This window comes from Seriola lalandi, unplaced genomic scaffold, assembly GCF_002814215.2.
Source record: "Seriola lalandi dorsalis isolate HSWRI2012SDOR001 ecotype SW California unplaced genomic scaffold, Sedor1 jcf7180002054901, whole genome shotgun sequence".
NCBI lineage: Eukaryota > Metazoa > Chordata > Actinopteri > Carangiformes > Carangidae > Seriola > Seriola lalandi.
The window spans coordinates 3,458,846-3,473,496 of NW_019525453.1; the positions used below are offsets into that span (position 1 = coordinate 3,458,846).

A 14,651-nucleotide genomic window follows, 5' to 3' on the forward strand; every position below is an offset into this window, starting at 1 on the left:
GCGTCTATGAGAGCCATTTAAAGCTCAGCACGGGCTTGCATGCACACATGCGTACACACGGTTATTACAGTAATAACACAACAACAGGACTTCTGTCTGTGACACAGCAGCGTGATGAGTGTGAAAGAGAAAGAGAACAAATTCAGGCTGCAAAAAGTGACACTGAAGCAACTCTTCAGCCACACTCTTCTGTAAATAAGCTGTTTTCACACCACCTCCACTTTCACTCACCCAGCCTCCCTCTCTTCCCCCATTCTCTCTGCTGCACATGCATACACAGACAAACACACACACACACACACACACACACGCTCGACACACACTTACACACCCAGTCTCACACCGCCAGCCAGCCAGGCAGCCAGCCATTCGCTCCTCACTCACACCCTCAAATCTTACCAAGCTCAGCTCTCCCTGCTCAGAGGCAGACAGGAGCAGCACGGCAGCCTGTTAAAGGAGTTGAAGGAAGGAGCAGCAGAGTCAGAGAGACAGACATAGAAAGAGAGGAGGGAGGGGGATGAAAGAGTGAAGGGAGAGCAGAGCAGAGAGAGCGCTGTTCCCCATATGCTGAGGAGGCATGGGCGGTTGAACAAGCTGCCCCCACTGAAGCCTCCTGACTCATGGGAGCGTCAGACCCCGATCCCCCAGAGAGCCTGGAAGCGCTGCCGAACCACGCGTAAGAGAGAAGGAGGGGAGCCAGAGAGGAGAGAAAAAAGTCCGGGGAGAGGAGAAGAGAGGAGAGGAGAGGAGAGGGAAGAAAGCCACAACGGTAGGCTGTCCCACTCAATTGCTGTGCCGTGATGACGTCAGAGGGCATGTGACCCAGGCTCTCCAGTGACGGCACATGGAGGGCAGGAAAGAGACGAGTTTTAAAGCTGGTGCCTTTTGGGTTGTGTGAGGGCTCTGCTCGCCTCCCAAACAACCACAGAACCACAGACGTGCGGCTCGGGGTTGGTGTTTGAGGGCGACCTGGAGTGTAAATGGTTAATCGTCGCGGGCCAGCACCAGTCACAAGGACGGCGCTAAGCGAGTAAGTACGTTCCAACCACACTCGCCAAGCAAGCAAGTCCGACACCATCTGATCTATCCGCAAAGGCGATATTTGCCTCTGCAATTTTTTTTCTCTATAAAACCAGACCTGGTTGTTACTTGTGGTCATCCAAATAGTTGATACGTAAAAGCATGTCTTGTGGATGGCTTTTCCATTTTTTTTCTTCATGACATGCTGCGTGCTCTTGGTTTAGGACGTGTCAAGGGTCACGGAAACCACAGAGGAACAAAAGTGGGGCTTGCTGCAATCAGAGGCAGCTATGGCATCTAACAGCCTTTTCAGCACAGTGACACCATGTCAACAAAACTTCTTCTGGGGTGAGTACTGCTTCGCTGGTCTCTGTTGTGTCTGGAGTTGGGTTAGGGGCTCGGGTCATGGGGAGGACTTGGGGTCAGGTGTTGAGGTCTGGATAAAAGAATGAAGGGGTTTGGGTGAAGAGGGTTGAGGATGTTGGATCTGATTGAAGGATTTGGGTCCAGATGAGTGAAGGGGATCAGCTGAGGTCACTAAGGACCTTACCATCAAGGTCCAAGCATTTGTGGTGGAAGAAAGACCCAGCTACCATCATGGCTTTTTGTGGTGCGCAAATACAACGACAACAAACAAAAAAAAAAAAAAAAAAGAACCTCTCCACATTTAGAGATTCGAGTATTTACTCTACGTGATGTTTATAAATATTTCTGTAACAGGGAGATGACATGTTTGTGCAACGTACCCTTAGATTTACAAAGCGATGCCATTGCGGAACCAAAAACAAAAGCATGGGTGATATTTTTGACAAACGTAAACAGACACTGCACAAGAGAGTTTACAGTTGGGCATTGAAACAAGATGTGGGGATTACTGGATTGTGTGTGTTGGGTGTCTGTGTTATGCGTAGGGAAGAAGTATTGATTAGTTTGCCAAGAAAGGTCTGTAATCGCTTCCTGAAATTGTTCAGTGGCACTGCTGTCATTAATTAATCAGTGTTGATTTCTGCAGCCTCCTGGGAGCTTTTAATCGGGAGACATAAATCCACTTTGAACAAGAAGTTGCTCCATGTTGACTTCGTTATTATAAATTCATAATTAAATCACTGTGATAATTAATTTGAACTCATAATCGGTCTATCCTGACATACTGCTTTTCTGCAAATGACTAAAATAGGAAACTATGATTTTTAATCTCTGATCTAATTTGTATCTAAAAATAAAGAAAAAACAATATGAAACATTTTCTTTCAATAAAAATATGTATCTTTTCAAAGAATTGCACAATTACACTCATCAGCTGAATTTATTCTTCATATTTATTTATTCTTTATTTGTCAAATCCTATACTCAACATCCTCCTTGGCTCCCAGAGTGGATCTATGGGAAATGAGACCACAATAGATTCAAGAGCTCTGAACAGTAGCAGTGTCAACTTATTATTTTCAATTACCTGTGAAGGCCAACATGCATGTTCCAGTTTGCCGCCTCTGTTTTGGTTTTGCTGCATTCTGTTGTGACAATTTCTTTACACAATCTAATTAAATCAGCAAAATAAATTATATTTTAGGTTTACCAGAAGAATTTTCAAATTTAAACAAACATTTTTGTTCCAGTGCGACACAAGAAATAGACAGGCTGAGTTTAATAGACCCACCACCACCACCCCTCCCCTCTCTCTCTCTCTCTCTCTCTCCCTCTGCTCCGGTCCATAGCCTCCGCTCCCCTGTCCAAATCAAATGTTTAAAAGATGTTTTTAAGAAGTCGCTCCGTGGTCAGACACAGCTGTTCTGGGCTCCTGCTCCACACAGAAGCAGGGTGGCTCCTAATACGATCTGAAAGCCCGGAGAGTGAGAGTGAGCATCTTCTACCAATCACCACCACCTATTACCATGTTAACCCCCTGACCTCTCGCTGTGTCTCTGGGGTCGGAGCGCAGGAGAGGAGAGGAGCAGCGCAGCAGGAAATTGAAAGCATGCTGTAGTAGAGCCAGAGAGGGAGAGCGGAGCACATGTGTGCAGATGTTCAGGTGGAGACACTCAGAGGGAAGATAATCATCGATTTTCGTATTAGATATTGTTGAATGACATTGAGCTGCAGACCACTGCTGTTGCCCCTGTTTGTGAACATCTGGGCAGTAAATCTGTCAGTGCAACCACAAAAAGTCCCCTTGACACCACAATGTGATTTTGCAAGACCACCAGCGCTTTCTGTTGTATTTCTAATTTAGAATAAATAAATAGAGCGAGCTGTACTGTATCAGGACTGGTATAAATTAGGAATGGAATCTGAAACATTTTTGTTTTGATCAGACAAAAAGAGGATCTGATTTTCACTGAAGGTAGAGATTTTGAGAGTTCATGAAACTGAAATAGGAAGAAATTGAATAAATTATTTAACAAAGTTTAGATTTTAATACATAGATTTAAGATGAACAGCTACATATATATTTGCTGGACAAACACATGGTATAAGTAAGTTCAAGTCTTGCCCTTTTTGTTGATTTTATATATTTTCTTCAAGTCCTCCTGGTTTTATGTTTCTCCTGGATCATTTTGTCCGGCGTCAGCCAGTTTGCTGAGGACACGAGTTACAAAATATTGTTTTGTTAGTTAAAAAGCCACATTACTCCATCCCGTCTTTAGATTTGTATTTAAGGACATTTTTAATTTAGGGCTGAGTGCACATTCCCAGCGATAAATTGAGCTGACTTGAGGGAGCGGGCAAATATTCCAGATTGAGAGAAGGGGGCTCATTAAAATTTGTCTTGGCATTTACATCAAGGAATTTTCATTTAATTGCCTCAAATACATTTTTTATAACTCCTCATACTGGCAGATCAGATGGGGAGGGCAGAATAATCTTCAACATGTGTGGCACCCACTCAACCACCATGCCTCTCTGGGGAACATTTAAGTGCCTATTTTCTCTATTACAAACTTAATTACATATAGACAATTAAGTCATGGGAGCAATTATCGTTCAGTAAAGTTGTGCAGTCAAAGTAGAGGAAAAAAAAGTGCTTACACAGACAGACCCAAATCAACACGATCAAAAGAGAAGCGGGTCGATGTGGGTAAATATCTGAAAACTCCAGGCGGAAAACTTTCCCCAAAGAAAATCTCAGATAATTTGCAGGGAAACCATATATGTATTTGAGAAAGGCAGCTTCTGTTGCATAAGTGTTGCCTTAGATCTAACCACAGGCCTGCTTCTTGGAGACATCTTAAAAGTGAACCAGACATCCTCCCCTCCTCCTCCCCCCCCAGCCAGGGGGAGACGTGAAGCCCACTCATCAATAGGTAATTTGAAAAAGCCAGGGGGAAAAATCCGAGCGCTTCACTGGCTGCTACTGTGCAGAGAAGACTCTTCCCTTAACTCCAGGCTCAAAGGAACTCTATTTAGCAATGCTTAATTGTACCTCTGAGGCAAACATGTTATTTAATCCCAGCAGGGTCATATTGATGGAGTAAAATGGTGCTGTGTGTGTTTGCGAGCTGTACCAGCTATTAGGACTTATTAGTGCTGGAGGTTCACATTAGTCTACATAATTCCTGAGGGTAATCAGGGAGGTGCAGTGTTAATGTGATCAGTGTTTAATCAAAGATAGATTAATTGGTCTGTATTTTCACTCAAATGTAGTGAGACTGAACGGTAGGTTGATTATGGCTCTAAATAGGCTGTAGGCAGTTATTAAGGCCTAAATGAGAGTGTCATGGGAACACTATAACCTGTGATTTTAATGGCCTGAAATACGCCTTTCCCACTGCTGAAGATGTGAAAGTTGTGAGTGTTTTTCTTAAAGTTTGAAAAAGTATTTGCATGGTCATAGTGCACGTTTTGAACCATTATTCTGAGAATAAAAAAAAACAAACAACAAAATTCAATCAGTGAATCAAAGAAAGTGAGTGCAGCATTTTTCAGAAAACAAGAGAAACCCTGACTGTGGGGCATTTTTTAATCTAGTGTCAGCTGGCAAACTTTCTTGTCTCTGAACTACTGATTCATCTACAATACCTGCTTCACCTCCTTCCAAATTAAGCAGTGAGGAGTTATTGAAACATGCGAGGAAAGGGGTGAGATTACACCCACTCCTGTAATATGGAGACTGCAACAACAAACGCAGAGTTGAGTGTAAATACTCACAAGGCACTGTGTATTATTGCTTGTTTTATCCTCATATTCAGTAGCTGCGGGGCTAATTACACTGTTATGACAAGGCAACCTGCCAATTGACTGTGCTTACTGTAGGTTTCTGCCTGTTTAAAGTGTTGATAAAAGACTCACAACACAATCTTCTAGAGGGAGCGATAAAATCTATTTGTTGAACGCTGTGAGTGCTCACATCTCTGCTTATTAACTAAGCTCAATTTTCTCATAAATCAATGCAAATGTTTGATATCTTTGCAGTCTTTATCTCAAGATACAAGTCAAATTAGTGAGTATGTGTTTTGATAGCTCTGCAAACTCGTGCTATGCGTAGCTATGATTTTTGAATGCACCATAATTACCAGGTAGCTTAATGCCATTGCGTTAGCCAGTGAAGCTTTTAATGCAGCGCTGTGCTATTTTCACACTTAACAAGATCCTGCAGCCCTTCATCCATTTCAATTGCATCATGCTGGGCGAATTACCGTTATCCGATATAAGCCCTCAGAGAGGAAGTAACTACCTAACACTTTGAAAATTGGTCTATCTTGGAACCGGTTCACCCTAATGAAACAGAACACCAGTATTATAACCCAGATTCATATACCTCTTTCACTCCGCTCACTCTGTTTCATGTCCTGCCTTTTCTGTCTTCCATTCCACCATTCAGGTTTTATTTTCGTTATTTCATTCAGGCGATGGCTTTAAGCAAAGCTGATACAGCAAAGTCAAACCACAGGAAATCTGAACAACATTGTTTAACGTTCCCTCCCTGACCTGCGAAACGGCCGAGGCAGCTTCGCTTCCACACTCCATGTTTCTATAAGGGGGAAATATGGAGTGTTGAGCCTCCTGGATGTTTGGGTTCGGCCTGTAACGATGTGAGTGAGCGCACGGCCACAGCACCTACACAAGGCCTTACCTGTTCTGCCCCATGCCGGTGAAAAGGGAAGGTTTTTCCCCTTGTTAGTTTAATCTTAAAGGAATGCAGTATCCCCTCTGACTCAGGCCGGACTCCCAAATATATAAACCTACTTACCAGCAGGTCATGAAAAGAGCAGCCCGTGTTGGACATGTTAGCCGAAACACATAATGTGCCAGAGTGTAAACATAGAAGGGGTTAGATTTTGCTTAATTTTCAAGAAGGTGAAACAAGATGAGTGACGGAGCATCAAAGAGTCACAGCGAGCACTGACTGTGATCAATAGCATGGCAGCAGTGGCACTGTCTGAAGGGATAAGTACACAAGTAACAACGTGTCTTCAGACGCTGGTAACCAGCACTCTGTCTCTCAACTCACTCAGCACACATTTAAAAAAAGCACATGGAGGAAATTTGTATTTTTGAATGGGAGTTTGGTATGAAGCCATGTCACGGAGTAATGACAGTAGGGTTTAGTTACTACTATGTAAACCTAGTAATAGTATAGATGTACAGTACTGTGTGTGGTGTGTGTGTGTGTGTGTGTGTGTGTGTGTGTGTGTGTGTGTGTGTGTGTGTATGCATTCCATACACTGTGCATTTAGAGGGGCTGAGGGTGGGTGTTGAGCAGGAGGCGCAGATGGGATGGGGGGACTCGGAGCGGAAGAAAAGAAAGGTGTGTGCAGAGGAGGGAACAATAGGTGGACCTGCAGTGAAGGGTATGGGGTGTCATTAATAACACACAGGCCCCATCTCCTAATTTGCTCAAATTACCTGCCCACACTGTGGGCCCCCTGCCAGCGCCGAGGTGTGAACACAACAGATCAAATACACCTGAAAATCAGAATGCCCACCCACTCGGCAACGCCCACATAAGCCTTTTATGGCGGTCTGACAACTCTGAAAGCTTGTGTGTGTGTGTGTGTGGAAGAGAGTGAGGGATAAAATGTGAGGAAATTAGGGAGTGTAAAAGAAACATAAGGTAGAAAAAGAGTAAAGTAAGTAAGTGAGACAGAGGAAGAGATATGACACAATAGAGAGGATCAGTTTGCACTCATGAGGCATTTAGTAAGATCAACACAAGACTGAGTCTTTCAAACCACCTCCCATATGGCGCTGCGGGGGTGGCCATTTACCATCATCTACCCTCCTATTCTCCCTTCTTCCCTTTCCTTCCGCTTTCTCCTTCCCTTTATGTCCTCCCCTCATCCTTCCCATCCCACCCACACTTTCAGGAAAAGGGTGATGACAAATGTTACGGGGCGGCGATGCTTTGGTCACCACAATAATCAGAGTCACCAGGCCTGCACCACCTGCGGCACACACACACACACACACACACACACACACAAACACACACACACACACACACACACTGAGACATGTTCAAATGTGAGCACAGACAACTGAAATTAAAAATTCCCCAGAGATACAAAAGGGGCCAGGAGAGTGTGTGTAGGTGTGTGGAGTGGGATGCTAGTCTTTGAACTTTCAATAGTGTGTGTAGCTGATATTGACAAGCCTCTGGGGAGAGGAGGGAAGCTTGAAATGGCAGCTCTCGTTTGTAAAGTGGCCTCCAGAGAGAGAGAGAAAGAGAAAGAAAGAAAGAATGAAAGAAGGATGCAGATAATTGGAAATAAGAACTAAAACTACTTTAACCCCTCTATTTATCATTTATAAACAGTATACAAACACATGCTGTATTTTACGTATAAGCAGATATAAGGAGCCTTAAGTGAATTTTATACTAAATCTTTTCTCATGAATCTCTAACTGGTGTATAAAAAACAGTTAATGCGTGATCAATAAAGCAGTACAACATAGCTTTAATTATGTTTAACAATATAGGATTACATTGAGTTATGAGATATGTATTAACTATTAACTGCACACACGTAGAAATCATTCACAGACTGGTTTAAAACTGTTTACAAAGAAGAATTGAGCTCAAAGGTTCATTCTTGACCTTCAGAAATAAAAAAAAACTTCTTGTCTCTTGGCCTTCATCACTGTGGATGGAGTTTGCTCACTTGTCATGGACAGTGAAAGTGAAGTGTTTATGAATAAATAAATACTTAAATATGACAATAAATGTAATTAGAGCTAGACTTGAATGCAAAGTGTAACAGGGTCCAAGTACAATGCGCAATTCACTGATGGGCACGTTAAATACTTAATGGTAAATAAATATAAGAATAAGTACTGAAAAATATAAAGATAGTCAATAAATATAAATAAAACATAACATTTCATATAAAGACATTTTAAATAATTACAATACATTGTTAATCATTAACTGTGAAGAAAGCTACACAGGAGGAGTGATAGTCGTTAACAAGTACATAAAAAAACACTTAAAAATTTCTTTATATCTGTTTACAACTATGTTACAAGTAGTGTGTTAAAAACATCATAACATATGTTACATATAAACAGTAAATAGGGAGTTGATATAAAGTGTTACCAGTTTATACAAAGTTATACAACTTTGCAAATTTCCAGAAGCCTGCGTGACTCCTGCTGTGAAAAAAAAGAAAAGTTTTGAACAATTTGAGCTGCTACAGCAATGTTACACAAGTGCAAAATCCCCGACATTACATTTCAGGTTGTTTCAAAGCTCTTCCCTGTGACTGGGGCAGGCGTCGTTTGAGAACTTGTAGCTGTTGTGTTTTATGTTGATCCCTGAGCTGTGCCAGTTTACACATATTCAATCCAATCATGGTTCTCCGACAAGCAGCTCTGCGTGATCAAAGTCTATATACATACACAACGTCTGATCCTCATCGGAGCGGGCTCTCAGTCTGGAGTTGAATCCTGTCACTCACCCAGACAGCTGCCCTCTTACAGTCGTCTGTAGTTCATTTTGTTGTCGCAGTTAAAAGTTTTCCGTCAACTGTTGCGCTGTTCATTCTATTTTCTGTCTTTCCCCAAAGGAAATAGGTCTCTCTCTCTTTTCTCTCCTTCTCCTTTTTGGACGGAGACCAATAACAGGCCTTTTCCACTTCACTTCTCCTGATGCTGAATGAGCAAAGGAGGATCCCAGAGGAGCAGGAATATTTTATTAGAGTGATTTTGAAAGTTCCTCTCCCCCTCCTCCTCCTCTTTCTTCCTCTCTCGTGATGGAATTTTAGGATGCTGCAACAATTCTCTGTGTGTGTGTGTGAAAGAAAACAGCTCACGCAGAGCAAAGACAATTCAAAGTTACAGCTAAATGACAGGCTGGGAGCTCCGGTCTTTTGAATTGCATTGTTTTCTTTTTATTCCTGCTTGGGAGGAGAATTGGTGAAAAAAAAAAGCCCAATTGGGACAGAAAGCGAGCAGTTTAGTCTCGGGAGAATTACTCTCGGCACAAACAAAAATAGCAGTCATTTTTTGCTGACAAACACTTCTTAATGCAAGAGTGTTTTTTTTGTGAAGTTTGGCTCTTTTTGTTTTCTTATTTATGACAAAGCTACCATTTCAGGATGGGAAGGGTGGTGTATGTATATTGCAGCCTTGATTTACTGTTGCTTAAAGATGCGTGAGAAAAATAAGGGAATGAGGGATGTCAGAGTTCTTTAGCTTAATTGGAAGCACTGGTTCCTTAAAAAACAAAGCCCTTTAGAAAATATGCTTAGAGAAGGAAATTTATAGCTGAAATGGTCTTTATAATGTCCACAGAAGAATTTGTCATCACCAATTCTACATACTGTCTCTTTCACATGGTGCATTACACACATGATTATACCTACACACACGTACTCATGCACACACAGCCAGACAGATACACCCACCCTTTTCCTGCAGGACCCTGCAGATGCAGCAGAAAGAGCAGAGTTGGTCTCTCTGGTAAACAAACAGTGAGAGGCTGCTGGGAGTCTTCACTGGGCCTCCAAATTATAGTCTGGTTAACCAGAGTCTGAGAGCCAGCCCCTTTACTGCTTCACACACACATACGTACTGTACATACACACTCCCACATCACATGCATATGCACACATATGCACATGACCTGTGCACATTAAAGGCGCTATAGAGGCATAGTTAAAAAGCACATATACAATCAGGTTCTAATGGGACCTTGTCTGCACTGCTGTTGAGCCAAGGGTAAAAAATGTTATAGACATAAGAGAGACTGAGAGGGAAGCACACCCTGAGGGCTCATCATAAATATTACCCAATCATCAGGCTCACAGTGTGAGGCGATTACTGATGAAAAAGAATCCCTTGCAATGTAAACACAGGTTTAATGTTTATAGCTCTTAACCTTGTATACCAGTTTAATGTTTTTAAGGTTTTTTAGAGGTAGAAGCTGCTTTGCTTTAGCCTGAGAGATGGTTGAGTGTTACGTGATAATGCTTTGTGGCTTGTAAGAGGTCGAATACTCGCCTCTTTTGCAGGAAAAGTTGCTAAAAGAGACTCATTTGGTGTCAGAGTTTTTCAACATTAGCTCAGTGAGAGGAGGTTGGATTGTTAAGAGCTTCTTTAATTGTCTGTAAATAAGTTCTGCAACTACTGGGAACACTTTTCAGTCCCTCGAGGATGCAAGAACATATCAGAGTGATCTATGACGCCATAAAAATCCAGTTAAAACATTTAAGATGATCAGTTCTCGCAAACATATTTGCCATAAATCTCATGCTTCCAGGGTGATAGTATATTGCAAGCGGACAATTTAATTGTCAGCCCGAGACCACATCCCAACAACTCCGATGCCAGAGAGGATTTTTTTAATGCGTGTGACGTTCAAATTCTTAACTTTGCCATAATGCAACACCACAGAATAGACTGTATTTGAAGGACAGCTTTTCACAACATAATTGATGTTCCCTGTGGGATCCAGCAGTTGATGAGTCTCCCTGCTCAGGACTCGATTTAGGCGCTATAAAGCTGGCGTCATCCGCGTCTCAGCGAGGGGCAGAGCAGGCACGGGATGAAAAGGCCCTGTCCCAGAATAACCGGCAAGTTCTGAGTGTGTGGAAAATACAGGGTCATAGGTCACATAATCAGACAATAGTCATGTATCTTCTGTGAAATCATGTTTTCCCCAACTTTCATGATATGTTCTTTCATTGAACCCTCTTCCAAAGACGACTGGAATTGATTTTGTCTGAGGACATGTCTGAGGACAGGCTGGAAGCTATGAAAGTGAACTCCATCCATCCGTCTCTTTTCTCCCCCTCTACACCCCCACTTTGTTGTGAGTCATTTCTGACCAGTGGCCTTATAGGCACAGCGTAATTACAGGCTTCAGGCAAAAGGTTTTAGGCAAAGGCCCATCTCTGACTTAGCTGCATCAGCCGTGACACTCACAACTTAATTTGTTAACTCATTCAGCGCACGGAGCATCAGATGCTACATGTAAGGCCTCTCGAAATGTTAACAAGCCAAGGCTTCCTGGGGCCATTTTGACGTCTGAATGGTTTGGAATTCGATCTAATATGTATGGCTCCAGGTTGCAGAGTTCAGGCTCAGTGTTTTGGAGTGGCTCCGAGCTGGACTGTGATCAGGAAGAGAGCAGGAAAAAGAAAAAGGGAGCAAGATCCAAACCCTCGGAAGTTGAGTGCTGTAGCTTGATGCACGCCCAGTACTGCGGCTGCTCGCGGTGCCTGCCCAGTACTGTTTTTTCATTTCCTGTTTATCTGATTGGCTGCTGTCTCAGTGCTGGACATATTCACTTGACTGACTGACAGTTTTGATGTTGATTACCCCCCAGAAATGGAGCCGTACTACAACCTTTTTTTCGAGAGCGGCTCACTTACGTTCAGTCAAAGCCATTCATGATACCCATTCTGTGAAGATGGCCAAGCAAAATAGATTGTATATTTAATATATTTGAATGTTCCAAGACAAAAAATGTATATGGTATATTTCCAGGCGTGGGTTCACTCTGTCTTTGGTTAAATGTTTATGTCTGTGTGCAATTGAGCATCCATGACAGACTTTTTTTTTTCGCCCTCCATCTGTTCCCCCTCTACTGCCGCTTACATCGATTTGGATCCAGTGCACCTGGACATTCCTCCACCCTGTCTCCACGCATGTACATATATATATATATCCTCGCCTCCCGTCTCCTTCCTCTCCTTCCTCGTCTCCAGCCGCTGCCCGTTCTTCCTTACCTTCCTCCGGTCTCGAAACAGGGGCAGTGGAAACGGGCAAGTGATAGCCGATAGCCCCCCTGCGAGTGCTAGTCTGGGCCACTGCCTGTTTGTCTCTCGCCGTGTAGTCACTCTATCTATCTCGCCTATGCCTCCTTACCTCACATAAATCATCCTCAATGGTACTACAAGGACAGGCAGAACAGAGAGAAATCTCCCACTATAAATCTGGTATTAGTTTTACCTCGCATAATGAACACAGGGCTTAACGGTCCTGGATACATGAGAACAGCATGTCTTGCAGATGTACTATAAATATTTTGATACTAGCCGGCTAGTTTGCAGAGGGGAAGTAGACCAGTGAAATACACAGAGGAAGGGAAAAGTGTAAAGTGGAATGTTGGCCTAGCCCGAGTGTCTGTATTGTCTTTAGCACCTACAGAGGGTCTCAGTCCAAGAAAAACGCTCTTTACAGGGTTCCTGTTCCCAGCCGTGGTCCGGTACCACTCCTGGATACGCTGCGTTTCCTTCAAGCCAATCCTTCAAACTAGTCTCCAAGGAGGGGGGCTCATTGTTTGATTAATAGCACGATCAGACCTGATTGAGTGATAGATGTTTCGAAGCGAAAACCAGCATGCCTTAGGGACACTCTGGGACTAAGTCTGGGAAAGGCTGCTCCAGGGAGGGTTTGATTGGTGGAACGCTTGAATTAAAGTGAAGGACTAATAATAGCATAGCTAATGACACAAAAGCTGCATAGAGCGGGGCAGCCAAATATGCCTGATGACTGTAAAGATATTTTGTTGCAGCGAGGTAAAGAAAAACTGTAACGTACACACACAGTTACATACAAAAGTGGAAAAACTGAACTCCCTCTTCTTGGCATGTTTCTGGCCTCAGCCCCGGGCACTGTCACCTTTCCCCATCAAAGAGCCACACACCCACCAACACACACGCGCAACCACACACACACAAAACCTACAAATACTCTCTTACACATGCACAGTTTTAGTGCTGTGACAGCAGGTGGTGTGTGACACGTCAACATCTGAAGGTTCCCTGGCAGACACAGAAAGGGTTCTCAGCTCTCTGCCCCAGTCGCTCAGATCTATCATTGGGACTCTTTAATGGCAGCCTTCGTCACATATTACTGCTTTATTTTCTCCTCTCCATCTCCCAGCCCACAGAAGTTCCTTTTTTGTTCCTATTTTTAAGTACAAGTGATCTCAATTAGGGACCTCCATGAAGGCGGTAGGCGGCAGACAGTCAGAGCAATAAGAGCAGAGAGGAAATTGTCTTTATACCCCTCCTCCCTCTCTCCCTGCCTCCCTCTCTACCCTCCTGCCACAAGCAGTGAGCAGCCGCCCCCTCCATGTCTCCATCTCTTTCCATGCTGCTCCCTTCCATTTAAAAGAACAAAGTGAAATATCAGACCAACTCTTTCTGCATCTCTCAATGCTGCAGTATAAATACATTAAACTCTATAGGCACAGCCACTCCAACTGTCTCAATGTCTAATACACAACTTGGATAAGCCTCCGTGAAAATGGTTGCTCTGAGACACACACACAAACACACACACACACATTCACCGCAGAACGTGCCATCCTGGTCCTAATAGTTCACGGTGATGTCACAGACTCAGTGACAAACAGTCATTAAGGGCTTAGCTGTGATCTGGGATCAGTGCGTTGATGTGAGTCGGTGAGGTTGTATCGATGAGGTCACGAGGAGTAAAGTTTCTGCCTGTCGTCATCCCCTTCTGGCTAACCGGTTCACTAATTGACATGCCCGGTTGGCCGGCTACCAGCTGAAGTCTACCTAACTGACTGGCAGGCTAGATTTGCGGCTGCGTGTCTGCTCTCTTGGTTGGTTTGGTTGATTGGCTAGTAGACTGGATATTTGGCTGGTTTGCTGCCTCGCCTGGTGGGCTCGCTGATTGGTTAGCTGGCAAGCCGGTTGTCTGGTGGACTGCCAAACATGGAAACATCCCGTTAGTGCTGAAAAGGCCTGGGCCTCGTCACAACCCTCCTCTAGAAAGCTATAATTAAGTGTCTTGAAAAATGCACCACTGTGAAATGGAGCCTTAATCCTGAGTCTTAAGTGGCTGTACTTTTCCTCTTGAATGATGAGAGCATGTGCTTATGAAAAAGAGAAGGAAAGAGGAAGAGTGGTGTGGAGAGACAGTAATGTTTCTCACCAGTGTTTTTATTATTTTTCTATAAAAGTTAAAGGGCACTTTGGGTGTGTCCTGTTTAAACTGTTGCATCGGACTGTTGGTTCATCAACACTGAGCTCTTGTGTCCTGTAATCTTTTTTAATGAGGTGTTGTTAATAGGGAATATAAATGGGCTTCTGCATGTGTGTTTCTGTAAGTGTCAAAGAGCAAAAGAGATGTAAAGAGGTTGACAGAGAGAGATTCTACATGGTTAGTTTGCTGACAACATTACACAGCATGTGTGTGTGTGTCTGTGTCTGTGTACA

The 14,651-nt window shown here is 43.4% G+C and overlaps 1 protein-coding gene across 3 annotated transcripts in view; it reads left to right on the forward strand.

Annotated features, from left to right (window-relative positions):
* The first annotated feature begins 443 nt into the window (after nt 1–443).
* The window catches only part of runx2b (RUNX family transcription factor 2b), a 42,035-nt gene continuing 27,827 nt past the window's right edge, over nt 444–14,651 (forward strand). The window contains exons 1-2 of one of the 3 annotated variants that reach the window (XM_023430244.2): nt 444–1,030; nt 1,245–1,368. In XM_023430244.2, the coding sequence (XP_023286012.1) occupies nt 1,311–1,368 (58 nt within the window). In that variant the 5' untranslated portion in view covers nt 444–1,030; nt 1,245–1,310. Of the gene's footprint in view, nt 1,031–1,172; nt 1,369–14,651 lie in introns of those variants that run through there. The other 2 variants (XM_023430241.2, XM_023430242.2) reach the window with 2 other exon arrangements.